The sequence below is a fragment of the Paroedura picta genome, chromosome 1, assembly GCF_049243985.1.
Source record: "Paroedura picta isolate Pp20150507F chromosome 1, Ppicta_v3.0, whole genome shotgun sequence".
Lineage (NCBI taxonomy): Eukaryota > Metazoa > Chordata > Lepidosauria > Squamata > Gekkonidae > Paroedura > Paroedura picta.
The window spans coordinates 71,629,470-71,656,816 of NC_135369.1; the positions used below are offsets into that span (position 1 = coordinate 71,629,470).

Here is a 27,347-nt window from a genome sequence, read left to right on the forward strand (position 1 = left end):
CATAAACCTGTGTGCGTACCTTGGCTTAGCCTACCCCCGAAGTTCAGTCTTCACCAGTCTTGGTGAGCAGGTAAAGGAGAATCAGCTGGAGATCCCTTCTGAGTGTGGAGTCTTTAGGACCCCAGGGGGGCACACTTACATATCCCAAGCTCACACACTGTATTGGTCCATGTGAGGCTCATTCAGTCTGGGGTTCAGTCCATGGGCTACCACAAACCCCAAACCAAACTCCCCTTTCTTGATCCATGCCCATTCCCACGCATTTATACTGGATACAGCATCCTGTTGCTTTCATATGATATTCATTTATGCAGCAGCAAAAAAATGTCTGTTCTCTTTTGGCAAAGGTTAGAAATTATTAGGGATAGGGAAAATGTAATTCTGTATCTTTCATCAGGACTTTTTTAGAAAGAACATGACACAGGTTTTTCCAGTATTAAAGATGAAAAACAAAAAGGAAACAAAAACCAACCTGAGAAAACATCAGGAGCCCGAGGTTGAGCAAAAAAATAGATTACAATTAAAATACAAATATTTATTATAAAGTGTACATTAATAAGACATTAAAACTGAAGAGTCGGGGTCTGCAATATTGCACATACAATCTCAATGGCTGCACAAGGTATGATCATAGATCAAATGCATTTCAACCCAGAGAGTCTTCATCAGTGGTCATATAAAGTATATGCACACATATAATGATACAGTACATATAATGATAAGACCTGGTTGGTGGCATAAGAATCATAAAACATGAAGCTCCCAAGAATATATAATAAAAATTCCAGATGTGGAGCTCATAATTAAATATCAAAATTAATCAAGAACCACCACACTGTCCAAGGCCAAGATTCAATCTTGAGTGTGCCTCCTTATGTGAAAGCCAAAAGAAACATCACCATGTTTAGCAATGTTTAGATTCAATCTCAATGCACTCCTCATTCCTACAAAAGACACCATTAGGATATGACAGAACAAAGGCAAGTTGAGACAGTCTAGACAGAGGGAGACTTTTTTCTTTTTTTGAAAGGCTCTTTCAAGCAACAGTTTATTGAGATCTACTAGGTTTTTCATTGCTAGAATGTAATTTGATTTAAATTACTTTCTTCCATTTTTATCCTTTATTAACAATATTCACATGTGCATACCAATATTATAGTAGAGCTGTAAAGTATATTTTATGTCATGTTGAAAAGTTCACTCAATACTGGGCAGTATCTAAAAACCAGGTGCCTTCCAAAGATAGATGCATGGATGCATATGGGTCATATGAACAGTTTATATATGCCACTAGCAAAAAAGCCCATTGTGGAAAAAATACAATGGCCACTATCCTTACCCCCCTGACCCTGGCAGGCCCGCCAAGGCCCTGTGAGGCTGCTTGGAGGGGGGGGGGTAAGTGCTGGCAAGGGCTCCCCCCTGACCCAGGCCTGCAGTCCTATGCCCTCTCCCCCTCCGTTCCAGCTCCCGCTTACTAGCTGGCTTACCTTTTGCAGTCAGTCCACTAGAGGGAGCTGGAATTTCTTCCACATGGAAGAAGGTGTGGGGGGGGGGGGATGTGGCCAGGGGTGGGACGGCCTACCTGATTGGCTCTTTGTTGGATGGATGACAAATCAGGTAGGCAATGAGTCCCAACTCCTCCTACCACCCCATTTGGGCTTTATTTATGTTACAGATTTGGTACTTCATGGGATCTCAAACTGCATCTTTCAAAAATCAAGGTTGCAGGGTTACTGAAAACCAGTTGTCTCCTCTATATGAGTCATTTGTAAGTGCATTTGCCAGTGTGACCAGCCAAGGGAAGCCACCAGTGTTATAGGAATTATTATTCCAGAATGTATGTTAAGAAAGTTGAGCCTGAGGTGGCTGAATGCACCAGCCTTGGAATAGCTTTCCCTAATCTTAGAATAGCTGTCCCCTGTCAGTACTCTTCAGCACTGCAAATAACCTTTCCTTGGCACCAGTTTTCACCTTGATTTTGCCATCAGACCTCACATTGTTTCCAGGCAACTGGTAGTGCATTTCATGCCAATATATATGATGTGAGGAGGGTTACATTGGAAGTGGGCTATGTTCTTGCTTAGTGGAATTAATGAGAGACCTTCTGAGAAATAGGATGTCATAACTGCAGAACTTTCACTGGAATCAGTATCTACTGTTTGTATCTACTGCCAGTCTTTCTCAACGTTTTTACTGTTGAGAAACCCCTGAAACATTCTTTAGAGCTCATGAACCCCCAGAAGTGGTGCAATTGTGTGGAATATGGTGGGAACCATAGCTGTGTACACCCTCCCTACCCAAGGATCATCCCTTTCCCACCCCCTCTAGACCCATCATTGGACATTTTGTGGGGGGGGGGGAGAGAGAGCAGGTCAACATGACCATATATATTCATATCGCCAAATAAATTTAACAATTTTTTAAAAAATATGTAAAACATTAATTAATCCCCCCCCCATTTGAGATACCTTTCCAGTGCCATCAAGAAACCCCAGGGTTTCATGAAACCCTTTATGAAAAAGCCTGGTATATGCAGATGGGCCATGGCTGATTCAAAATAGATCCTGGCAAGATTCCAGAAACAACATTATTATCTTTAAATCAATACTGTCAAACCTGTCTCTGTCCTAAATCTCAGTCATACGCTCCAAGTAGTTCTCTGGGTCCTGCTATAAAGACCAAAGAAAATAGGTGAGGAGAAAGTCATTGTTTCTCTGTTCTGCTTTAAGGCACATGGTGGAGTAAGTGCTACTGAGCCTGCAGTTTAACCAGCTTGTTTCAGTGGAAAGGGAGAGTTCACCAATTGGCAATGGTTTCAGGGTTAGTTCTGTTCAACATAATATATTTCTGGTAAGGCCTTGGAGGAGGAGCGTGTCTCATGGCTTAAGTGCCACTCAGTGCTTAACACCCACTCAGGGCAGCTGTCCCACCCCTGAGTGCCTCCTCCTCCAACTGACTTGCCTGTGTGTCCAGCTGCTAGCCTTCCGGCCCCCACTCCTGACCACCCATCCTCTTTCCACTTCCCTCTGAGGTTCAGAGGCTGCAGATATATATATCACTTGACATAGTTGTCACATTCTGGTAGGAATCTGACAGAAATCCTTACAAAAAAGCCCTGTCAGTGGGAGAGAGGAGCAAGCTTTCCCTTCTCAAGATTGATCAACTGGCAGGTTCACCTGTGGCAGATTCACCCAGGTTCACCTTTGTCTCTTCACTGCTTAAAGGAGATTGGTGGAGGGAAGAGGCTGAGGCATCCATGAGCAAGAGAAGGCTCCCTTCTGCCCTGTGTCCTCCTGTTTGTCTTCCTCACTAGGATACAGTACATATACAGCATGGGGGTTTTAGTGTGCATTCGGGGTGGAATGGCGGTGACAAAAATCACCGATAACGCATGGAGTCGGCTGCAACCAGCCGCAGATTCGGTGCACGCCGCCGAAAAAGCTGCATTAGCGGAACGCGGAAGAAAGTGCAGCTTCCCGGGCGATCAGGGCACAACCGGAGGCAGCGCCGAATTGACCACATGCATAATCGGGGAGGCCGGAGGGTCGGAGGCGGCGTGACCGCTCAAGTGGCTGCTGGAACGAATGGCAGCGCAGGCTGGGGGGAACCCAAGGGAACACGGACGGAAAGGCGGCCGGAGAGCTCACAGTGGAGGGGGGCGAGGGGATCGCCGCGGCTAAGAATGGCAGAGAGGCCGGCCACCCACCTCCTGCCCATTCCCACACACACACCCCAACCACAAACGAGAACGGAGGCGAGGTCTCTAAGAAAATACAAAAACTTTATAAAACAGTGTGAATAAACAAAGCACAAATATACAATACAAAGCTTAAAGTAGGGAAAACAATATAAAGGGGCAGAGGAACCGGGGCAGCAAAGAAGGGGAGAGACGAACTGGAAGTAAACTAAGGGGAAGGGGAAACATGCTCCCTCCCCCTCCGTGCCTGACAAACCCGGCAGGGCTGCGCCTACGCAGGCTGCTTCTGCCCTTCCTGGCCTCCACCTCCGACGCTCGCCAACGCAGCGGCGCGCTCGCCTTGTTTCCCCTTGGCTCCGCATCGATGCCTCGACACCCGCCACTCCGGGTTTTGCCACCGTCGCGCCCCGTCCCGTGCATAACCGGTTTGCTTCGCGTCTTCCCCCTCCGTGTTTTCCATGTGACCCAAAATTGCCGTTTCGGCGGCCGTGCATAATGGGCCTAGAAGGGTGGGATGACTGTGTGTCAATGTCCCTTCTCTCCATCACATCAACTTAGGCATTTATGAGAGCATGAAGGCTTTTCTCAATTGTGTTCCAAAATGTCTCAACAGAATCAGATTGGAGTGTATAGAAACAGTAATGATTAAAAAGGAAGGTAAAAGAACACATTTGGGGGAGGAGAGAAGGTGACTGGTAAATCTTTACATTCTAGTCTTCTGCAGGAAACTGTAGCCTGTAGTGCTGTCAGAAACACAACAAAATCAGAAGGGTTTCAAATAGCAGTATAACAAAAAAAATTGTTTTGCCTCTACCCTAGTCATTAACCATTAGTAGATATTCACACATTCTTTGGTTACAAGCACACCTATATATGTATAGTGCGACAGACAGTTACTTGGCAAGTAGTTTGTATAGGTACACTTATCAAAGAACCAGCATCATCTTATAGCAATATTTTGAGTGAGCATCATGTTCCCGTGGGAGACCTGGCTGTCTTCCTGTGTAATGTGTGAAATAACCTTGCTGTGACAAGTGCAAAATTCTTACATTCTATCTGAAGTGCGACTCAGCTTATTTTTGAATTCTGAGCCTTTAGAATTCCATATTTTAAATGTGAAGACGGCCAATGTCTTCTTTTGTTGACTTCTGAAAATTCTCAGAATTTAAAATCTTGCTTTGTATTTTAAGGTTTTGTGCAGTTTTGTGCATGACTATACTATACTATTACCCGAAGAGGAAAGAGAAGTCACTGGAATTATTGAGTTTGTAAGAGTTTCTCAGTCTGGAGATTGCAGAATTCTGTACTTTGTATGACCAAATCCTGACCTCTGTCTCTGCAGCTAAATCACAGGCCCTTGCCCCCCAAATATATTCCTGTGAAGAAGATGGAGAAGGGCATGCTGCTAGAGTACATCCTAGTTGACCTGAAGGTACCTCATAGTTATGAGATTCGCTTGACACCTTTGACCCGCTTTGGGGCCGGAGACATCGCTACCCGTATCATTCACTACACAGAACGTAAGTGTCTCCTTCTTTACATTACTCAGAAAATGATTAGGGTTCTTTATGTGGTCCAACAGGCATGAATAAATGTACCAGATAGGGTATAAATCTTAGTTCTGTACAAAATAATTCTGTGAGATATTTCAGAATAACTCAGAGAGGTTTGTGGGGTTTTATTAAAATTGTACCCAGCTTTTCTTTCAAAGAACTCAGAGACGCATATATGTAGTACCCAGGCCATTTCTCATCCAGGCAGAGCTCAGAGCAACAGTAATAGAATTACTACAAATGTTGTCACATTGATCCCAAATCACTAAACACTTTGGTCTTTGTAGACACAAATCTTTGGTAAGCAGAAGGAAATATATATATCAATGAACTTGCAGAAGTCTGCCGACTGTGTTTAAACTTGGGCACAAAGAACTCAAGATTTCAAAAATTTCCAAATAGCTGTCTCATGTACTTCTGTGTATGAGCTTGGATCCTATGCCTTTATTCTACATGCACGTCTCTTTGGCCATTGCAGAAGTGGTCCTCCACGTACATTTGACGTATACAAGCAAAAGTGCCTACCTAGCATGATAGAGTGTGCACCCCACAGCAGAGGGCAGCCTCTGCAATGGTTAAACAGAAGCACATGTGGAATGAGCACATAGGATCCATGCCAAGGTCTAATTTTCAGGGTAAATGAATTCTTGAGATGAAATCCTTTAAATTCTACTTCAAATCCTAAAGAGCATCTAGCTGCTTTCAATTAACATGAATTTTCATTCAGACTATAGTTTGAATTTCTGTTACTATGCACAATTTTGGTAGGATCTCACAACACCTCAGATTCCACAAAAAGTAAAATCTTCTATTTGGCATGGGTTTCTCCCCAAGAGGAAACCAAATATGCAGGTCTCTCCTTAAATCCCATTTCACATGAACCTCCAAAATTTTTCACAGTCAGAGTAGTTCAGCAGTGGAATAGGCTGCCTAAGGAGGTGGTGAGCTCCCCTCACTGGCAGTCTTCAAGTCAAGGTTGGATACACACTTTTCTTGGATGCTTTAGGATGCTTAGGGCTGATCCTGCGTTGAGGAGGGGGTTGGACTAGATGGCCTGTATGGCCCCTTCTAACTCTATGATTCTATGATTCTATGATTTTCCCATCTCAGCAATTGGTGTTTGTTCTCTCAGTTCCCATCAGGCTTCAGGAATGGGGTATGTTTATCAAAGCTAACTCTTTTTCCTCAGAACTTATGACAAAACTTTGTTTCTGTATGCCCTACTTAAGAAACTAGATTCTGAATCTCAAATTCAGATCCAGGGTGTTGGTATCAAGATACGGCTTTATCAAATCTATGAGTAAACTTCTGGACATTTTTTCTTCTTTTGTCCTTGAATGTGCTAATGTATATTTAATAATCTAAAACATCTGTTTTCTGATTTCTTTCCTAGCACTCAGCTCCCCCAACCCAATAGGTAAGTAATGAGATTCAGTATTTTGCTTTTTAAAATGTATCTGAAATCATCCTGTGTTCTTTTGTCACACGGCATGTGTTAACAAAGCTATTTAAAAACACCCCAAAAGTGCCTAAAATTACAGCTAAAATAAATATAAACCCATCCAGTATACCTAATCCCTTATATCATCAACCATAATATTTCAGAGGACTGGGACTTCTGTTTTCTACAGAAAATGTTGGGATCTTGAGCAGAGTTTTGGAGGAAGAGAATTTTGAAGTGGGCAGAAGTCACTGAGATTGCCCCAAATATATTTGATACGTACTGTGAACAAAAGCAAGAAATCTGCTGATGTTAGAAATCACAGAGGGTCATAGGAGAGGAGACAATCTTTGTTATATGTAGTATGTAAATTGCATTGGGTTCAGAGGTCAGATTTTGTGCCTTCAGCTATGGCCCAAAGACTATATACTAAGTCAATGAAGAAGACAGGGATGTCTTCTGCATGTAGGATTATGCTACAATCACTGCTGGTTGGCACATGGGGCGAATTCCCGCTTTTGAACAGAATCAGGCTGGTCCAGGGCAGTCCAAGGTCTGGCCTGACTCAGGTCCTCAGTTGCCCTGCAGCAAGGGAATGCATTCTTCTTTTGCCCTGGAATTCATTGATGTGTATGTCAGGACAGGGCCATGCATACGGGGGAAACCTCGGTCCATCTCCACTTGGGCATTGCTCCTCCCATTCCTCAAAAACTTTTGTGTTTTTTAGAGACATGTCTGATCATGTTACAACACAATTCCAATAGCAAAAAAGAAATAAGAAAGGGAGGGGAAGCCTACCACCATGTTTGCTTGACACCTTTCTATTTTGTCTTGGTTTTACCCAAATCAGGGACAGCCTGTGTATGTATGGGCGGGGGGGTGGCATGATAAAACAACCCAATGTTTTATCCCCTTGTTTGTGTTGTAAGGGATTTGTGTTAACAATACAACTATGGCAATTTTTAAAAACAAAATAATTATGGACATGGAGGGGAGGTGCTCAAATGGCGCTGGAATGTGATTGGGGAGTTTTTGCTATGTGACAATGATGGATGAGTAAAACAAACAGTGGGAAATTTTGACTTCCTCTCCCTTGGCTATTCCATGCACACACAAATCCTGGGGGCCAAGCAGGCCAAAGACTCCCTGAGCAATTGTGGGAAAAATCAAGGCAACTGTCACCAAGCCAAAAACCAGGGATAGTGCAACGTAACACCTTCCATGCGGTAGACATGCAAGAAACACTTCTGTTTTGAGTGACCCATCTGAATGCTTTGGAAGAATGGCATGCAAGCAAGCTAGGGTTGACAGATGATCCTTTGCCACCAGCAGGGTGTGAAGATATAGGGTTGCCAGCTCAGAGATTTGGGGATGGACTCTGAGGAGGACAGAGATCTCAGTAGGATACAAGGCCACAGAGTCCACTCTCCAAAGCATCCTTTTTCTCCAGGGGAACTTATCTCTGTAATCTGAAGATGAACTGTAATTCTGAGGAATGAGACCAACAAAGTTTTATTCAAGATGTGAGCTTTCGTATGCATGCACACTTCCTCAGACAATGGAAGCCCAAGATCTGTTTCGAAAGACCAACCTTAGGAACTGCATTTCCCATGTCTCCAAGCATTCATTTGGCTTTTTTGTTTGTCTGCTTGCATTTGGCAGCTAGGTGATGATGAGAGTGCCTCCTGGCCATATACAGGATAACCTTCTCTCATCTCTGAGTCACCCACTGCCAACCCACATGTATCTGGAATCAGGAAGAAGGAGGCCTTCAGGTCAAGAATTACAATTTCCCAGCAAGTTGAGTTCTCTTCCCTCTGTTGTCGTGAATCAAGGCTGCCATCTTCAGCATACTTATTTACAAAAGCCCACAGGTTATGCGAGGACTTACTTTCAAGTAAACATGGATAGGATTGGGTTGTAAATGCAGAGACATAACGACCAATGCCATAAAGGCTGCGGTAGCCTGAACCTTTTTTTCATCGCTCTTCTCTGAACCAGGAAAGGTTTCACTTGCTAACTTTCTCTGAATCCGGCAGGCATTCAAAGCACGAGGCCAGTGTTAAACAAGGATAGAAAAGATAAACAATTTGCTTTATCATAAAGGGTGATTGTGTGTGATTCTGCCTGTTCTGGGAAATGGATGCCAAGATCAAACTCAATCTTCAATCCAGTTTGTATTATACAGGATGATTTTTTCAAATAATTCTTTTATATAAGCAAATGCTTCTCTCTAGAAGGATATCCAGCAGTCAGTACATAGAACCCATTTCCAGTTAGTTTTGCTAAAAATAAAAGAACTCTGTAAGAGTCTTCATTTCAGAATATTAAGTTATGAAATTATATAATTTAGTTGTTGTTGTTGTTGTTATGTGCGAAGTCGTGTCCGACCCATCGCGACCCCATGGACAATGATCCTCCAGGCCTTCCTGTCCTCTACCATTCCCCGGAGTCCATTTAAGTTTGCACCTACTGCTTCAGTGACTCCATCCATCCACCTCATTCTCTGTCGTCCCCTTCTTCTTTTGCCCTCGATCTCTCCCAGCATTAGGCTCTTCTCCAGGGAGTCCTTCCTTCTCATGAGGTGGCCAAAATATTTGAGTTTCATCTTCAGGATCTGGCCTTCTAAAGAGCAGTCAGGGCTGATCTCCTCGAGGACTGACCGGTTTGTTCGCCTTGCAGTCCAAGGGACTCGCAAGAGTCTTCTCCAGCACCAGAGTTCAAAAGCCTCAATTCTTTGACGCTCGGCCTTCCTTATGGTCCAACTTTCGCAGCCATACATTGCAACTGGGAAGACCATAGCCTTGACTAAACGCACTTTTGTTGGCAGGGTAATGTCTCTGCTTTTTAGGATGCTGTCTAGATTTGCCATTACACGAAAAATGGACGATTCCAAATTAGTGACAAAGAGAAAAAGAATCTATCCAGTGGCTTAAGTCTCTTATATTATTTATTCACTTCGACTCTGCCAAAGATTTGCCATAGCTTTCCTCCCCAGGAGCAAGCGTCTTTTAATTTCTTTGCTGCAGTCCCCATCTGCAGTGATCTTGGAGCCCAGGAAAATAAAATCTGTCACTATCTCCATTTCTTCCCCTTCTATTTGCCAGGAATTGAGAGGGCCGGATGCCATGATCTTTGTTTTCTTGATGTCGAGTTTCAAGCCAACTTTTGCACTCTCCTCCTTCACCCGCATCAACAGGTTCTTTAGTTCCTCTTCACTTTCTGCCATTAGAGTGGTATCATCTGCATATCTGAGGTTGTTGATATTTCTCCCTGCAATCTTGATCCCAATTTGTGACTCCTCTAATCCCGCATTTCTCATGATGTGCTCTGCATACAAGTTAAATAGGCAAGGCGACAGTATACAGCCTTGCCGAACTCCTTTCTCAATTTTGAACCAGTCAGTGATTCCATGTTCAGTTCTCACTGTTGCTTCTTGACCTGCATATAAATTTCTCAAGAGACAAATAAGATGCTCTGGTATTCCCATCTCTTTAAGAACTTGCCACAATTTGTTGTGCTCCACACAATCAAAGGCTTTAGCATAGTCAATGAAGCAGAAGTAGACGTTCTTCTGGTACTCCCTAGCTTTCTCCATGATCCAGCGTATGTTGGCAATTTGATCTCTAGTTCCTCTGCCTCTTCGAAATCCTGCCTGTACTTCTGGAAGTTCTCGGTCCACATATTGCTGGAGCCTAGCTTGTAGGATTTTGAGCATAACTTTGCTAGCATGAGAAATTAGTGCAATGGTGCGGTAGTTTGAACATTCTTTGGCATTGCCCTTCTTTGGGATTGGAATGTAAACTGACCTTTTCCAATCCTGTGGCCATTGTTGAGTTTTCCAAATTTGCTGGCATATTGAGTGTAGCACTTTTACTGCATCGTCCTTTAAGATTTTGAATAGTTCAACTGGAATGCTGTCACTACCACTAGCTTTATTGTTGCTCAGACTTCCTAAGGCCCATTTGACTTCACATTCCAGGATGTCTGGCTCCAGGTCAGTAACTACCCCATTGTGGTCATCAGGGATGTTAAGCTCGCTCTTGTATAGTTCTTCTGTATAATTTTGCCACCTTTGTTTGATCTCTTCTGCTTCTGTGAGGTCTCTACCATTTTGGTCCCTTATCATACCCATCTTTGCATGAAACGTTCTCTTCATATCTCCAATTTTCTTGAAAAGATCTCTGGTCCTCCCCATTCTATTGTTTTCTTCTATTTGCTTGCACTGTTCATTTAAGAAGGCATTCTTATCTCTTCTAGCTTTTCTCTGGAATTCTGCATTCAATTGGGTGTATCTTTCTCTTTCTCCCTTGCCTTTCACTTCCCTTCTCTCCTTAGCTATTTGTAAAGCTTCCTCAGACAGCCATTTTGATTTCTTGCATTTCTTTTTCTTTGGGATGGTTTTAGTTGCTACCTCTTGTACAATGTTGCGAACCTCCGTCCATAGTTCTTCAGGCACTCTGTCTATCAGATCTAATTCCTTAAATCTATTTGTCACCTCCACTGTGTATTCGTCGGGGATATGATTTAGTTCATACCTGAGTGGCCTAGTGCTTTTCCCTACTTTCTTCAATTTAAGCCTAAATTTTGCAACAAGAAGCTCATGATCTGAACCACAATCAGCTCCTGGTCTTGTTTTTATTGACTGGATAGAACTTTTCCATCTTTGGCTGCAGAGCACATAGTCAATCTGATTTCTGTGTTGACCGTCTGGTGATGTCCATGTGTAGAGTCGTCTCTTGGGTTGCTGGAAAAGAGTGTTTGCTATGACCATTGTATTCTCTTGACAAAATTCTACCAGCCTGTGCCCTGCTTCATTTTGTACTCCAAGGCCAAACTTGCCTGTTATCCCGGTTATCTTTTGGCTTCCTACTTTAGCATTCCAATCCCCCATGATGATAAGCACATCATTTTTGGGCGTTGCTTCTAGAAGGTGTTGTAGGGCTTCATAGAACTGATCAACTTCATCCTCTTCAGCAGCAGTGGTTGGGGCGTAGACCTGGATCACTGTGATGTTGAATGGTTTGCCTTGGATTCGAACTGAGATCATTCTGTCATTTTGGGGATTGTATCCCAAGACTGCTTTTCCTACTCACTTATTGATTATGAAGGCTACTCCATTTCTTCTGCGAGATTCTTGTCCACAGTAGTATACCTGATGGTCATCTGAATTAAATTCACCCATTCCTGTCCATTTTAGTTCACTGATTCCTAAAATGTCGATGTTCAGTCTTGTCATTTCTTGTTTAACCACGTCCAGCTTGCCTTGATTCATGGATCTGACGTTCCAGGTTCCTATGGAATAAAAATCTTTACAGCATCGGACTGTCTTTTCGCCACCAGTTACTTCCACAACTGAGCGTCCTTTCGGCTTTGGCCCAGCCGCTTCATTCATTCTGGCGCTACTCGTACTAGCCGTCTGCTCATCCCCAGTAGCATATTGGACACCTTCCGACCTGAGGGGCTCATCTTCCAGCGTCATATCGTTATGCCTATTGGAACTGTCCATAGAGTTTTCATGGCAAAGATACTGGAGTGGTTTGCCATTTCTTTCTCCAGTGGATCACCTTTTGTCAGAGCTCTCAGCTATGACCTGTCCGTCTTGGGTGGCCCTGCACGGCATAGCTCATAGCTTCACTGAACTACGCAAGCCCCCTTGCCACAACAAGGCAGCGATCCTTGAAGGGGGATAATTTAGTTAAGATATGTTTAATTAAAATGAGTGATTGGGCATAGGCAGCATAAATATAATCCATGAATCAGAAGCAGGCCACTCAAAAAACTGATCAGATAAAACCCTTGAGTAAAAGTCTGAGTAAAAAGATGTCCTTTTGCCTGGCAACTGAAAGGAATTGGGCACCAGGCCCCAAGGGGTAGAGCATCCCAAAGGTGAGGTGCTAGCTCATAAAATGTCCTGTCTCTAGTTGTTACTCCCTTCACCTCTGAAGGTAGTAGCATAAAGATCAGGACTTGAAAAGTAGATTTTAACCAACAGGCTGGATAGTATGAGAGCTTAGATGTAGAATATATCTCAGTACAGTCTTCCATATATGTTGATCTATTCTTTCATGAAAGGCTGATGTTGAGTGCTTACTTCTCTTAGGCTAAAGTTCCCCAAAGTTTAGAATTTAATTACAAACATTTAATTAATTACTCACTGGCAGTCTTCAAGCAAAGGTTGGATACACACTTTTCTTGGATGCTTTAGGATGCTTAGGGCTGATCCTGCGTTGAGCAGGGGGTTGGACTAGATGGCCTGTATGGCCCCTTCCAATTCATTGATTCTATGATTCTAACATAAGAATTGCTTTGATGTACCAAACTAAAATTGGATACAAACAATATAAGATTCATAGTATAGACAGTCAAAACTAAATACAAAATTTAAAAAACTGATTGTGGAATAGACAGTACAATAAAGTATACCGAAGTCCATTGACAGTGATCTCAAAAACTTAATTGAAGTAAATAATCAAAATAATCTTCAGTTACCTGTTTAGAGCATTTTATAGTCTGTATATGGTCATTACGAAAGCCCTGTATGTCAGAATATTGAAACTGGAAATGCTGTATAAGACATAGGTCTAGAGCAGTGGTCCCCAACCTTTTTATCACCGGGGACCACTCACCGGGGACCACTCAACGCCTTTTAATGAGGCCCAGTGGGGGGGGGAGTAGTTGACTCCTCTACTCTCAACCACTGCCCTAACGCTCTCTGATCGCTATGGTAATGTTTAAACATCCCTTCAAAATAAGATACAGACACGCCACAACAATGAACATAAGGAAAATTTTATTTTCATGGAAATTTTAACTCATGACAATGACAAATCAGTGGGAACCCTGAGCTTGTTTCTCTGCAACGAGAGAGTGATGGGAGACAATGACACCTGAAGTGTGTTGTAAAGGGCCGGGGGGGATGAGTAAAGGGCCGAGGGGGGGGAGAAGGCGTCCTTTGGGGCCCACCTCCAATTAGTCGAAGGACCACATGTGGTCCATGGCCCACAGGTTGGGGATCAGTAGTCTAGAGCAGTGGTCCCCAACCTGCAGGCCGCGGCCCGGTGCCGGGCCGCGAAGGCCATGGCGCCGGGGCCCGGCTCCCTCTCCCCGCCCCCCCCAGTAAAAAACTTCCCAGGCCACAAGCTTGCGGCCCAGGAAGCTTCTTACTGTGGGAGGACGGGGAGAGGGAATCAGGGCCGGGCCGCGCGGGCGCAGCCCGATGTCCTGCCAGTCCCCAGCCTCAGAAAGGTTGGGGACCACTGGTCTAGAGGAATATATCTATGCATCTGGTGAAGTGGAATGAAGCAAGTTCATAACTGGTGTACTTGACATACACTGAGAAATTAAAATAATCAATCTACAAAACTGGCTGTGAATAAGAAAATTATTTAGAATTTTTACTTCAATCAAGTTTTTGAGATAATTTTCACTGTCCTTTATTGTACAACCTATTCCATACACAGTTTTGTATTTAGTCCACATCAAAAGCAGTATGCTGTGTTCAATAGTGTTGGCCTGGGCATCTAACAAGCCAAGAATAAAAAAGGATGGTCATTCATTGGTTTGTCCTATATCCAAACTTGAAGGCTCAGAGACAGATAAGACAACATCCTTACAGCCACCATGAGGATGCCACCACCATTTTAATCTTAAACTAGAGGAGTGGTTTAAGAATTTGCAGGGCCCTAGTAAGTACAATTTCAGTGGGAGCAGTCAGACTAGGCTTTCCACAGTGGAAAGAGGTGTCACTTTGAGTGTTGTCAAAGAGGAAAGGGGGGGGGCGAGAGAGGCTACAGTCCTGATTCATGGGGGGAAGGCATTGTGCAGGGGCCCTGGAAGTGCAGGGCCCATAGTACATGCTACATATGCTACATGGATAAACCAGCCCTGGACTTAGAGTGCAATGCTCTTTATCTTCCCCATTGCCCTTTCAAGTGCAGCCATTTCAGCACTTGGTAAGGCATGGGGGGATTCAAGAGCACCTCAGACCACTGTGCTTCGGGCCTTATCAAGATCAGTGTCTTCCAGCATTTTAAAATGACATTTATATGTCATCATTATCTTAGTGGCAGCCATAAGGAAGCCATCATACCTTGTTTGGCCATCAATTTTTAACTGTTGTGAATAACAGATGCTGTTAGACTCATTCTTTCTTGAAATCAGTTGTGGAGTTCAAAAAATATGACCTTAGCATTTGATGTTTCATCAGATTGGAGGGAGGTCATAGTCCCATTGTATATGGCACTGGTCAGACCACACCTGGAGTACTGTGTGCAGTTCTGGAGGCCTCACTTCAAGAAGGACGTAGATAAAATTGAAAGGGTACAGAGGAGAGCGACGAAGATGATCTGGGGCCAAGGGACCAAGCCCTATGAAGATAGGTTGAGGGACTTGGGAATGTTCAGCCTGGAGAAAAGGAGGCTGAGAGGGGACATGATAGCCCTCTTTAAGTATTTGAAAGTTTGTCACTTGGAGAAGGGTAGGATGCTGTTTCCGTTGACTGCAGAGGAAAGGACGTGCAGTAATGGGTTTAAACTTCAAGTACAACGATATAGGCAAGATATCAGGAAAACATTTTCACAGTCAGGGTAGTTCAGCAGTGGAATAGGCTGCCTAAGGAGGTGGTGAGCTCCCCCTCACTGGCAGTCTTCAAGAAAAGGTTGGATACACACTTTTCTTGGATGCTTTAGGATGCTTTGGGCTGATGGACTAGATGGCCTGTATGGCCCCTTCCAACTCTATGCTTCTGTGATTCTATGTTAGAGCTAACTGTATTCCAAAGAGTCTCATTTACTTTTCCTGAGCTGTAACCTCTCATTGTTTTCAAAATGCTGGGTCCCAGAAGTTTCAGATGATTAAGATAAGGATTATTTGGGACACTTTTGGGAAGTTGTGAGTAGCACAACAATGGAATGCTTCTCTATTAACAATACCTCATAATTTAGAAAAGTGGGAACTGAGACTGGATAAAAAATGGGGATGTAGTTCTAAGCATGGGGTCCCAAGATGCTACTAATAGTTTATGTCAGAGCTGGTCACTCACTGGCAAAATGTATTCTAATTATCCCCTTTCACAAAAAGCAGCACTACAGTTGTAAAATTAAACTAGTTTTAGTTTATGACTTCCACATGAGTATAGATCTTTGTTTCTCCTATTGGATTTATTTTCAACCTTTGATTTAGTATGCCATGCCATTTTTGTTGAGGGGCTTGGAGGCAGAAGTAGATATCAGGAGATGTTTATTGTTGCCACTAGAGACAGTTATCACCAGTGTGAAACCTATCCTGTGTGGTTCCACCGGGCACAATCCTACTCATGTTTTCAATCCCTATATAAAGCCCTTAGTACAAATAATTTATAGGTTTAGAGTTGTCATCAATATGATGATGATACCTAACACTACATCCTCATGCCAAAATCCTGTGGATACAGTAGATTAAGATGATCTGCCCCTACCTTTACTCCTGTCAGTCAACCCTCAATACTCTTGGTATATGGAGATAATTAACAAACTTTCTACCCTTGTGTTAGCTCCAGATTCCTTATTGAGAAAGCAAAAAAATGTGGTTTGTCAGCAACTTGAGGACATTGAACTACAGAATGAGATGGCTCTTCTACCAAGGCAATGCAGGTCATTAAAGGTTTGGGCAGGTTTTTCTACTGATGACCCCCATTTCCTTTCCTAAATTTTAATGGGACTTCCCTAAAGTGTCACTTCAGTGTTTTTTCCATTGGCATGGCTCAGTGGGATAATTTCAGGTTTACCTATAGAGGCTCAGCTTTGCTCTTATAGCTCTGGAGAAATGGACGTGATTACTTAGATCTTATTGCATTGCAATTTTTATCACAATATCAGGTACTGTTTGATTTTGCCCTTGCTGACCAGATTTTCTGGAGACTCTGACAACTTGTTAGTAAACTTTTTATTTGCAAACTAATATCAAAGCCCATTTAAAAAATGGGCTTTGAAAGGGGCGGCAGGCTGGAGTGAGTGAGAGGGTGGCTGCGGCTCCCTTTGGCCACACAGTGGGCTAAAGGAAATTGAAAGCGCCCCCCCCACTGCCAGTGGCAAAAGGGCTTTACAGCCTGCAGGGAAGCTGCAACCCCCCCCCCCCCCGGCTCCCTCCCAGCAGGAGTATACCTGTGGGCCACAAAGCTCTGTTGCTGCCTCTCTCCTCATGGGTGACAATGGAGGCCGCAGCCACTAGGCTTCTAGCAGGCAAGGAGGGAGGGTGGGAGCTGGAGGGGGAGGGCCAATCAGGGTGGACCTGGACAGACAGGGCCCCGGACAGTCTCCTCCCAGGAGGCTGTTATCCAAATATATAAGGGAGCGAAAGAGTGTTAAGGATAAGGACACTAATATTTCTTATACTGTGGAAAGGTTTTGGTACATAGCCATGAGGGTGCAGAGATCCCTAAGTGGCTTAAAGGGGAGTTTAGACTGCATATCCATCATCTCCATGATGTTACTAAATCTGGGGATGTCCTAAATGATACTGTTCTGCCATTTGTTTCCTTTTCTTATTATATCCTTGGTTTGATTGCTTGTCATTGACTGGAATGAATGAACGAACGAACAAACGAACGAACAATCCACCTCTGTAGCCTTATGGATCCAATTGGTTTTCAGATGGCATTGATGGATTTTCCTGTTGATATGGTCAGTGCCTTAGTTGACCCCTAGAATGGCCCAGGAAATTGACATGTTCATACCTAGGTGCTGCCTCTCAGAACCTAAGCAGTTCCTTCATTTACTGAGGGGCTGTGAATGATGAAAAGACAAGGAAAATGGCTAGAACAATTTAAAAACTGTGGCTTCGAAATCTTTTACTCCTCTCTCTACCCTGGGCATGCTATTATAGATAACATAGCTCCACAGAATGTCACAGAGGTAGGACAATTTCCCACTGCATAGCCACTTTCTTAAAAGAAACTGAGGGGTCTATGGAACCAAATCTTTGGGGATAACATTTATTTTCCCACTTTGCTGGACCCTCCCACATTATCAAAGGAAGCCTCTAAGTACTACATGTTCAATCAGGGACATATTTAGGCTACTTAAACATTTCTTTCCACACTCAAAATCATGCCACTAGGGCTAGGCACTGCTTTTCCCACCTTGGTGAAGAGCTATGGAGACCTGCTCCTACCTGCAATTGTAGCACAGGACATTCACCACAATATGATATTCAAGCAGGTGTGAGCCCAGCTACCGTAGACTTTGTGAAGTCTCCTGGGCTGTCCTGGTGATAGGAAAGAGTTGCATTGGAGCTTTTTTTAAAGCAAAATGTAGCATAATAGACTGTCACTAACCATATGGCTGAGCTGTGTAATTCAGCCAGAATGAATGACCCCCTTTAGCACTCAGCAGTATGAAACCCCCTTCATTTCTCTATCCCTCTTGTTTTTGACAACTGCTCTTGAAGGGGAGTAGAGGAGGCTGAGTTATAAGAAAGAGGAGCCATCACACATGATTGCCCAAGTAAACCCCACCTATGAGTGTTTCACACTCTGGAATGAAAGGCAAAGATTGGATGATTAATACCAGTGGCAGCTTGATATAGGGGCCCATAATGCTGATTAATTTACAGGCTCGGAGGCTCACTTAATACAATTATTTCTCCATCCATTTTCTCTTTGGTTGTTAAGATGTTACTGCTAAATGCTATTAGAGTGTGCATGCGTGTGGAATGGGTACAGAGCTAGGGACTGCACCCATGCCGGTGAGACTGCCAGGGGTGAGAGTTCTTACTTTCCAGGCATTTTGAGATTTTACAACAGTCCTGCCTTTAATCAACAACTTCTAATTTTGCAAAATCAGATTACTCCAGTTCTTGTTTGACTGTTTGTGGTCATTAATGTTCGCCTTGTTTCTCCCCCCCCCCTTTAATAAACTCTCTTTATTTAGAATACCAACATTAGCATACTGTTGATTATTTTCTACTTCATGTTAGGTATCTTAACATCATTCATGGTTCCTGTGTGATGTTAAGCTGGTGTCAGGCTTCAGCCAAGAAAAGGAAAGAATTTTAGCTCCACTGCCCAGTCCACCTAATTCAAACAACCTGTTATAAAGCAAAGCCCGGACAATGAAAAGCCGATCCCTCCACAAGGGCCTCACAAAATGAGACATTGGGTGATCTGTAGATTCAGGTGGGCAGCCATGTTGGCCTGAAGCATCAATACAAAGAGTCCAGCAGCACCTTTAAAACCAACCAAGTTTTATTCAAGCATGATCTGTAATATGACTTCCAGTGAGTTTCTTTTTCAGTTCAAGTGCCCCAAATCGGTTGAGAGAAATGTACTGAAGGAAGAAATGTTTTAAGCTATTCTTTGAGGCTCCCTTGCCTGTACGCCAAAGGGAATAAAGTACACTCAGTTGTGTCATGTTTGTCCTTTCTTTCACCCAGGGAACTGCTAGTAACTTGTAAGGTGGGTGGTATACCTTGGATCAGGAAATCAGTTCAGATGAGGATTTAGCACCCCATCCCACAACACTGCTTCCCAGATCTGAACCTCCCCTCCCCAATGGTTGCTTTCAGCAGAAAATAATCATGTGCAATTTTCCCCGTCCCTGTACTCGTTTGATGACAGAAGTTTGAATGAACCTGCTGACTCTATGAAGTAGGCAAAAGCCTCTGCATTGAGATGCCCATGGACAGCAGTGAACTGCTTCATTGCATCTCTACACCCCCAGCCAGGCTTTGACAGGGCTGGTACCGTATGTGGGAGGACTGGTCAGCCTCTGAACTGAAGCCTCTCTCTCCCCCACCTCCAATAGAGGATGGTGGTGTTCATGCAGACTGCAGCAGCCATCTGTTCAGTGTTGTGTCTGCTGTGTCTGGTCGAATTTTGAGAACTGCACATGCAGCACCACTCTGCTCTTTCAGTTTCCTACCCACAGGAGGTGGGGAGGAATGGGCAGGGTTGATCTATGCTGCAATAACACAGTGCTCAAGGGTCTCTGATGATAATGTTGACATATGATTTTGGCATTGCGTTGGATTGCACTTCTACAGTACACCATTTTCAACTGTAACTTTTGTAGTTTTAATGGGTTTTGGCCAAATAAGTATTAACAAGAAATACCTGTACATCTGATGGAGATGTTTACTATTTTGTGGTGAATTCTTCCTTCAATGGAGGAGAAGCTGGGCTTAGATGACTTTTGAATCCATTCTTCCTTAAGAATGTACTAGGAGCAAAGCCCTTTGCATTCAGGAATACACTGGGCACTACAGCATGGGGGCAGGAGAGGTTAGTGGTGTTGTGGCCCCCGCAGATCCCCCCCCCTGCCTCCCAGCGGCAGGCAGCTCCCCACTCACACTTTGCCCAGTCCCTGCCCAGCAGCTGGCTGCCCTCCTGAAGGCAGGCCAGCATTCGCCTGGGCCGTACAGCTAGCTGAGTACATGGCTTGGAGGTGGCCGGGGGCAACATACAGCTGAGCGGCAGGGAAGGCTGGCATCACAGACACCCCATGTCCCCCTCCCCACCTCCCCAAAGCAGCCTGGCTGCTGCATGGTGCCAAGGCATGGTGCCTCCCCACCTCCAGCCTCTGCCTGCCAGCTGGCCGGCCTCCATGCAGCAGGGCCCAGGGTGCACAGCCAGCCAAGTGTGCAGTTCGAAGGCAGCCGTAGCAGGTGGGTAGGCAGGCAGCAGGGAGGGCTGGCATTCTGGACACCCACAGGTCCCCCTCCCCACAGCAGCCAGCCCCACTGGCACTGAGGCCAGGGTTTATGCCCATCCCCTGCCTGGCAGCTGGCCACCCTCCTGGCAGCAGGCCACCACCTGCCCAGCCTGCGCAGTTGGCCAGTTGTGCGGCTTAGATGTGGGCTGGGCCACAGGCAGGCAGATGGATAGATGGCAGGGACAACTGGCTTCATGGCCACCCCAGGCTCTCCTCCCCACAGCAGCCAGATCACCTTGCAGCACCAAGGCTGGCACTTCTTCCATATGGAAGAAGTTGGAGGGGGATGCGGCCAGGGGCAGAACAGCCAACCTGACTGGAAATTCATTGGATGGTGGCCAACACGATGAGTCCCAACTCCTCCCACCACCCTATTCCCATTTTATTTATGGCAACAGATGGTTTCTTTTATAAGAAGAGCCCTGATTGATCAGACCAATGGTCCATCTAATCCAGCATCTTGTCTTACACAGTGGCCAACCAGTGTCTCTGGAAGGCCAACAAAAGTGCATAGAGGCCGAGGCCTTCCCCTGATGCTGTGTACTGGCTCTGGGATTCACAGGATTAGAACCTCTGAATGTGGTGGATTTCCTCAGGCCCCATGGCTAGTAGCCACTGATAGACTTATCCTTTATGAATCTATCTAATTCTCTTTTAAGGCTTCTTATCCTGTGGCCATCACTATATCCTCCAGCTGGGAATTCTACATTTTATGGGCAGACATTGTGTTTGCACTCAAAGAGCTGCAGAGCCAGTGCAACAACCTTTGGTTGAAGTTAATAAATCAGGTGTTGGAATTACTCCTCCTGCCATTCTCTGCTGCAAGACTCTTGTGTCTCTTGAGCAACACTGCAGGAACTGGATCACAGCTATCTCATTCACATAACTCCTTGGAAGGGCTGCTAAGTAGCTGCTATTGTGCCTTGGTTTCTGCCTCTCAGCTCTGGAGTCTGTCCTTGCAATTCCCAGTCTCTTAGATGTCCTGTGCCTGCCTGCCTGCCTGCCGTTCTTCTGCAGCTCCAGATGTTGGGCAGTCCCTCAGCATTCAGCATTGTGAACAGTGGCTAATTTGGATTAGGATGCTAATTAGAAATGAATGGACCGCGCAGAGAGCACTTAGTCAGGGTTAATTAGCAGTTAAGTGGGCAGCCAGGCTCCCTTTGGCTGTGTTCACTCACAGGAGCTCTCCAGCAGAATCTCTTCAGGGGACTTCAAGTTCCAGTGCTCAGCAGAGCTTCAGCAAGGGCAACCCTTTAGTGCTGGTCACTGGGCTGCAGGCAGCTATGCCACCAGATGCAAAGCATCTCTGGGAGGACTCATCCAGGGCTTTGTGCAAAGTCCAGGGCAAGATGGAGACCACCACTTTTTACATGTGCCTATTGAATTTCCTAAACCTTATCCAAATCATGAATGATCACATGCACTCTTTGCTCTATGGCTTTCTGGTGCAACTTTGGTAAGTTTTGACTTTGTTGAGTCAGAAGTATCAAAAGCCTAGAGGACGCATGCTCCCTTTTAGTCTCCAGCACATCTATATTTGGACTTTCTAAAGACAATCACCACTTTGTTGGTGAAGAACTGGAGAATGAAAACCATAGACATCCATTTAGGTTCCTGCTCTTCACTTCTTTAAAATATGGATATATTTATTTATTATTTATTTGTTATTGGTTTTATATATCACCCCTCCCTGCAAGCAGGGCAGTTCATACATTATACATACATTTTACTATTAAAATCACAGTTAAAACAACAATAAAACCTTGCAGTGCTCTGATTTTCCCCCTTGAGTTCACCTATCTATTTAGTGGTGGAATTACCCCAGAGATTTTGTTGACTATATTAGCTCACTCCTGCCTCAACCATAGGTCTGGTGGAAGAGCACTGTTTTATACCCCCTGTGGTGGCTTATGTCATCTACCCCGGAGGGAGGGGGGCACTCTTTTAATTGGTTTCGCCGTAACCATCTTGGGGTTTAATCTATGTGATGTAACTTATACATTTTTAGGGATAGTTTATTGGGGGTTTTATGTATTTTTTCTGTAACCCGCCATGAGCCTTCGGGGAGTCAGGAGTCTTCCTCCAAACTTGCTCCAGTCATTTCAGTTACCATTTCTTCTTGCTAAGCTCCTTGACTGCCAAGGGGCTCACTTGACATGGAGGCAGAGAAGACATCAGGAAGCTATCTCATTGATGGCAGCCAGTATTCTGTCATGCCAGTCACTGACCAGACCATTTAGAGAAGTGCCAGGAGGCATTGGGTCCTGCAGAACATTCAGGAATACAATTGGATCCATAAGTCTCCATGGTCAAGCTAAAATTCACTCAGTGCCCAAATGAGGAGGGAGCCTTAGCCGAACCTTCAGGGCACAGTGGTCTGACCATGGCATGGCATTTGCCGTGACCAAATCCATGTTCAAACCCACGGCAAAAATTAGGTCCAGGCTTGTGACCTGTCTGATGGGTAGGTTACCCATGGTGAGAGCCCTCGTGTCACCATGGCTGACACCAGGTCCAACCCATTTGTGGGGGGCAGTAGTTTGGCATAGATGTTAAAGTCCCACAGCACTAATAGTCTGGGGGACTGTAGTGTCCAGACCACCACCACCTCCAGCAGGGCTGGCAGAGTATCTGAAGGTGTACTGGGCGCATAGTACACTAACCAGATGGCCATGCTCTCAATTAATCCCCACCCAAGGCCAACACATTCAATACCTGGGACTGACGACACAGGAAGCACCCTGAAGGAGAAACCCTCTCGGGTTAGGATTGCCACTCCTTCTTGCCCTGTAGTCATCCCTGTCCTGATGGAGGACTGAGAACCTGGCAGGAGCTAGGTCTAAGGGTGGTTGTAATGTTTATTAGTTTTTGGGCTTCTTCTGGATCATTTCTTTTTGATGGAAGATGCTAGGGTGGGGCGCTTTGGCGCCATTCTCTCCCGATGCAGCCAGCGCTGCACCACGGGGGGGTGAGGGGAAGCGCGGGCGTCAGAGTGCCGGTGGGCGCACACACACAGGCACAGAGCTCTGCGTGTGTGATCCTACCAGCACACTGATGCCCACATCTCCCCTCCCCACCTTGTGGCATGGCACTGGCTGCATCAGGAGCGACCGGACTCTTCGGGTGCCAAAGCACCCAACCCTACAAGATGCTAGTTGCCTTCTTGAATGAGAACCTCCATGGTAGTATAAACATAACAATGTAATTATTTTTTTCCTCTTCTCTACTCGATAAGGTGAAGAAATGTATCAAACAGGTACTTATCAGCCTCCTTTCTTGCCTCCAGATAACACCTGCCACTTTGAAGATGAGAAGATCTGTGGTTACACACAGGACACAACAGACAACTTTGACTGGATTCGACAGAGCAGTCTTACTTATGATCCCAAGCGCACTGCCAACACAGGTCCAACAATGGATCTCAGTGGCACGCAAGAAGGTATGTAGGACTTGAGCTTTCAACATTATGGAGCTTGAATCCCCCTGTACCTTGTTCAGCCCTACCCAGCAAGACTGTTGACTAAGTTTGTCAGCTCTGGGTAGGGAAATACCTGGACACTTTGGGGGTGGAGCCAGGAGTGGTCAGGATTTGGGGCATGGAGAAACCTCAGTGGAGTAGAAGACTGTGTCCACCTTGCAAAATAACCATTTTCTGCAGGAGAACTGATCTTTGGAGATCTAGGGGATCCTCAGATTCCACCTGGGGACTGGTATCTCTTTGTCTTTAGAAAAGACAAAGGTGAAGGGCAGTAAGAAAGAGGAGGCCTTGCTTAGGGAGCCTGAGAATACAGTTGTCTGGTGTCATTGCAAGGCAGGGTCTAGCAATCAGCCAAGGGACTTACTTGCAATTATCCAGGTTTACCCCAGCAACACACTATCACTTCCATGTGCACAGGAAGACATGTTGACATTTAAAATTGCTGCCCATTCTTCCCCCAGTTTTCCACCACTTTTCTACCTGCAGGAAAGCTGAGTAGCAGCAGGGAAGTGCCCACCAGGGCAGGTGAATGGCATCATTGTTTTTTGTTGTTGTTTTTTTTTTACTTTGGGTTTGTGTGATGTATGGCAAATATGATCCTCATTAGGTTTTTTTTCCCTACTGAAAGCAGATCCCCCTGTGGAACAGAATTTTGCATAAGTGCAACCAATGATTTGTACATATCTTCTAGGACACCACTTTTGAGAAATTTGAGCTTACTGTTTGAAATATACTCCAGGGTCTATTAGATTTTTTGTGAGGTCTGCCACTGAGGAAAATACTATGAAAGTGGTTGTTACCAGATGGTACTATTGTGAAAACCACAAATAAATTAGTGTCAGGATGTCCCCACGAGCCCTGCCATCCTGGATGGCCTCCTGGAGATTGCCCTGGATGACCAGGACAGTGGGGATACATGAGGGGGGTCCTGTGGGGACATCTGCCATTGCAATCTTGGTGATGGACTCAACCACAGCAACTCCAGCAGCAATGGGCTCGAGCTCAGGGGCAGGGAAATTCACATCAGCAGTCCCCGATGCAACAGCAACTCAAAATCAAGCCACCTGAAGCTGAGACGCTGATGCCACTGATGCCACTACAATGAAGGATGGGCTGGCAAGAACAGGCAATGCAGTGGTCCAAGGGCATAAGTCAGCGCTTCCCCAGGGCAAGGCTCAGCCTGGGATAGCTGCCTTCTTTAAGGGGGGCAACACAGAAGGTGGGGGCCAACAGACTGGCTTCACCACCATGGGGGGAAGCTTGGAGGTCTCCAAAGGTCATCAGGTAGAACAGCAACAAACCTGAAGGCAACAGGGGACCACATGAGACAGGAGAAGGACATGAAAGGAGTTGGGAGAAAAAGAGAAGCTCCACCCAAAACCATGAAACTTACCTGAAGATGGGAAGAGAGGGAGGAGTTGGCCTGAAGGTGGCCAGAGGCGAGAGCAGTGGACCTCAAGGCAAGCCTGGAAGGAAAAGATAAGAAACTGTAAGATGGTTAAAGTAAACTCTGGTGCCCTAACAAAGAGGGAGGTGCTAAGGAAGGGAGGAGGATAAAAATGAGAGAGGAAAGAGAGAGGGCAGTTGGTTAAGTAGGAGAGGGAAGGCTTGGAAGAAGATTCAGAAGTTGAAGAATATTTAAAGAGAAAGTGGCCAGAGTAAAGACTCTCTAGAAAGTTGTTGAGGTAGAGAGGAAGGAGCATCCAAGAGGGGGCAGCAAGGACACCCCAGAGACGTCAAGCAACTCTGACTTAGGAAGCTCTACAGGGAGCAATGTAACCTACCCTACCTCTGCCTCCAGCCGTGTTGGTATAACCCCGCAAGCCTCAATAAAGACCAAGAGTTATGTCAAACTGGTGTTACAGCCATCTTCTGGGCAAAAGGGGGTGCCTGTCACCAAGGACCCTCACAACTAGAAATAAGAAAAAAAACAGACAAAAATCATCTTCTTTCATCAGTTTACTGCTTTCCTTTTATTGTACTCTATTCAGTCCCTGTTCAGATTTTTTGTAATTTCAGTACATAGGTGGGTCCTGGAACTCTCTTGAAATTTCAGCTGATTTCTCCAAATGACAGAGATCAGTTCCCCTGGAGAAAATGGAAGCTTTTGATGAAGGACATTCCATCCCCCACTGAGCTTCTTCCTGTCCCCAATTTCACATTTCCCAGGCACTGCCCCAAAATCTCCAAAAAATTCCTAAGTTGGCAGCCCTGCTTGATACTTAATTTTTTTTGTTTTTATTGAAACCTGAAAATTCAGAAAAAATCAGAAAATTGGATACACAGAAGATTATAAATTGCCAGTGAAACAACAATAAAAATCCAGTGACTGGGGAAAGGGAGAAAAAATGGCTGGCAAGGGGTCGGGAGCAGGAAAAATGGGGGTTGTATGAGTGGGACTGGGAAAACTGAAACTTTCCCACTCATATGGCAACTATCCAGGCTTTGTTGTAGTCTTTCCTTAAAACTTCAAAGCAAAGCATGTCTGGAAAAGATTGGAGTAACCTCGGGGGGGCGGGGTGAAAGATGCATGAATGGGCCACAATAGTGTGAGGAAGAAGGACAAAAACCTCCTTTCCAGTGGCATCCAAGCTGGGGCAAAGAACTTGTGTGGGAAATGTCTTACTTTCAGCGTTCTGTGCAGACCAGGCATCAGCCCATTTCAAGTTTCCATCTTCTGCACAGGCAAGTCCTTCAGCCTCTCATTTCCATGACTGAGGTTGTCTTTTTTGGGTCCTAATGCCCTAGAATTTCATCCCTTGCTCCTCCTCTGTCTCCTTCCCAGCACTTTGATGAATTAGAGAATTCCCCTGATGTGCACTGCTGTGAGTGCTTGGAGAGGGAAGGGAACCACTGTGTCTGGATATTGCCAAGCCCTCTCCAAGATCAATTTAGCTCTCTGTATTTCATGTGCTGCCTAGGGACCTGGGGATGAAATAGATTGGCTTTCTGTGTACTCACATCTGTTCTGCATTGGGCATGGGGAGCAGGCGGTTAATTTGCATGTTTCTTATTCGTATTAAATACCCAATTAAAACTCCCACAGCTTTGTTTAGGGGAATCAGGAGAGCATTAGTCCTTGTTACTGGCTAATTGCCTGCTGCCAAATGTCCTTGTTCCATTGATGCTTGCTTTGAAGACACAGAAGAGAGACGCAACTGAAAAACCATGTTTCATGTTCAGAAATGGCTGGGCTGGCTTCAAGCATCTTTCAAAGCAGGAACCCACTGAAATTTCCAGCCCACTGTGCCAGTATCTGCTGGGATGCATTCCATGCCGCATCCAATTAGATATTATACTATGGAAAGAAGTGTTAACTTTCCGAGCTAGTTAGTGTTGCGAGCTCTGGGTTGGGAACTACCTCAAAATATTGGGGGTATAACCAGAGGAGGGTGGGATTTGGAGAGGGGAGGGACCTCAGCAGCGTATAATGCCATATAGTCAACCCTCCAAAGCAGCCATTTTCTCCAAACAAACTGACCTTGATAGC

The 27,347-nt window shown here is 45.0% G+C and overlaps 1 protein-coding gene across 3 annotated transcripts in view; it reads left to right on the forward strand.

Annotated features, from left to right (window-relative positions):
• The window catches only part of MDGA1 (MAM domain containing glycosylphosphatidylinositol anchor 1), a 465,137-nt gene that overhangs the window by 295,348 nt on the left and 142,442 nt on the right, over positions 1-27,347 (forward strand). For all 3 annotated transcript variants that reach the window (XR_013231840.1, XM_077342151.1, XM_077342142.1), the window contains exons 11-13: positions 5,040-5,217; positions 6,644-6,667; positions 23,666-23,818. Coding sequence is in view for 2 of the 3 variants with exons in the window: in XM_077342151.1 (XP_077198266.1) it covers positions 5,040-5,217; positions 6,644-6,667; positions 23,666-23,818 (355 nt within the window). In the remaining variant the exon portion in view is untranslated. The remainder of the gene's footprint in view (positions 1-5,039; positions 5,218-6,643; positions 6,668-23,665; positions 23,819-27,347) is intronic.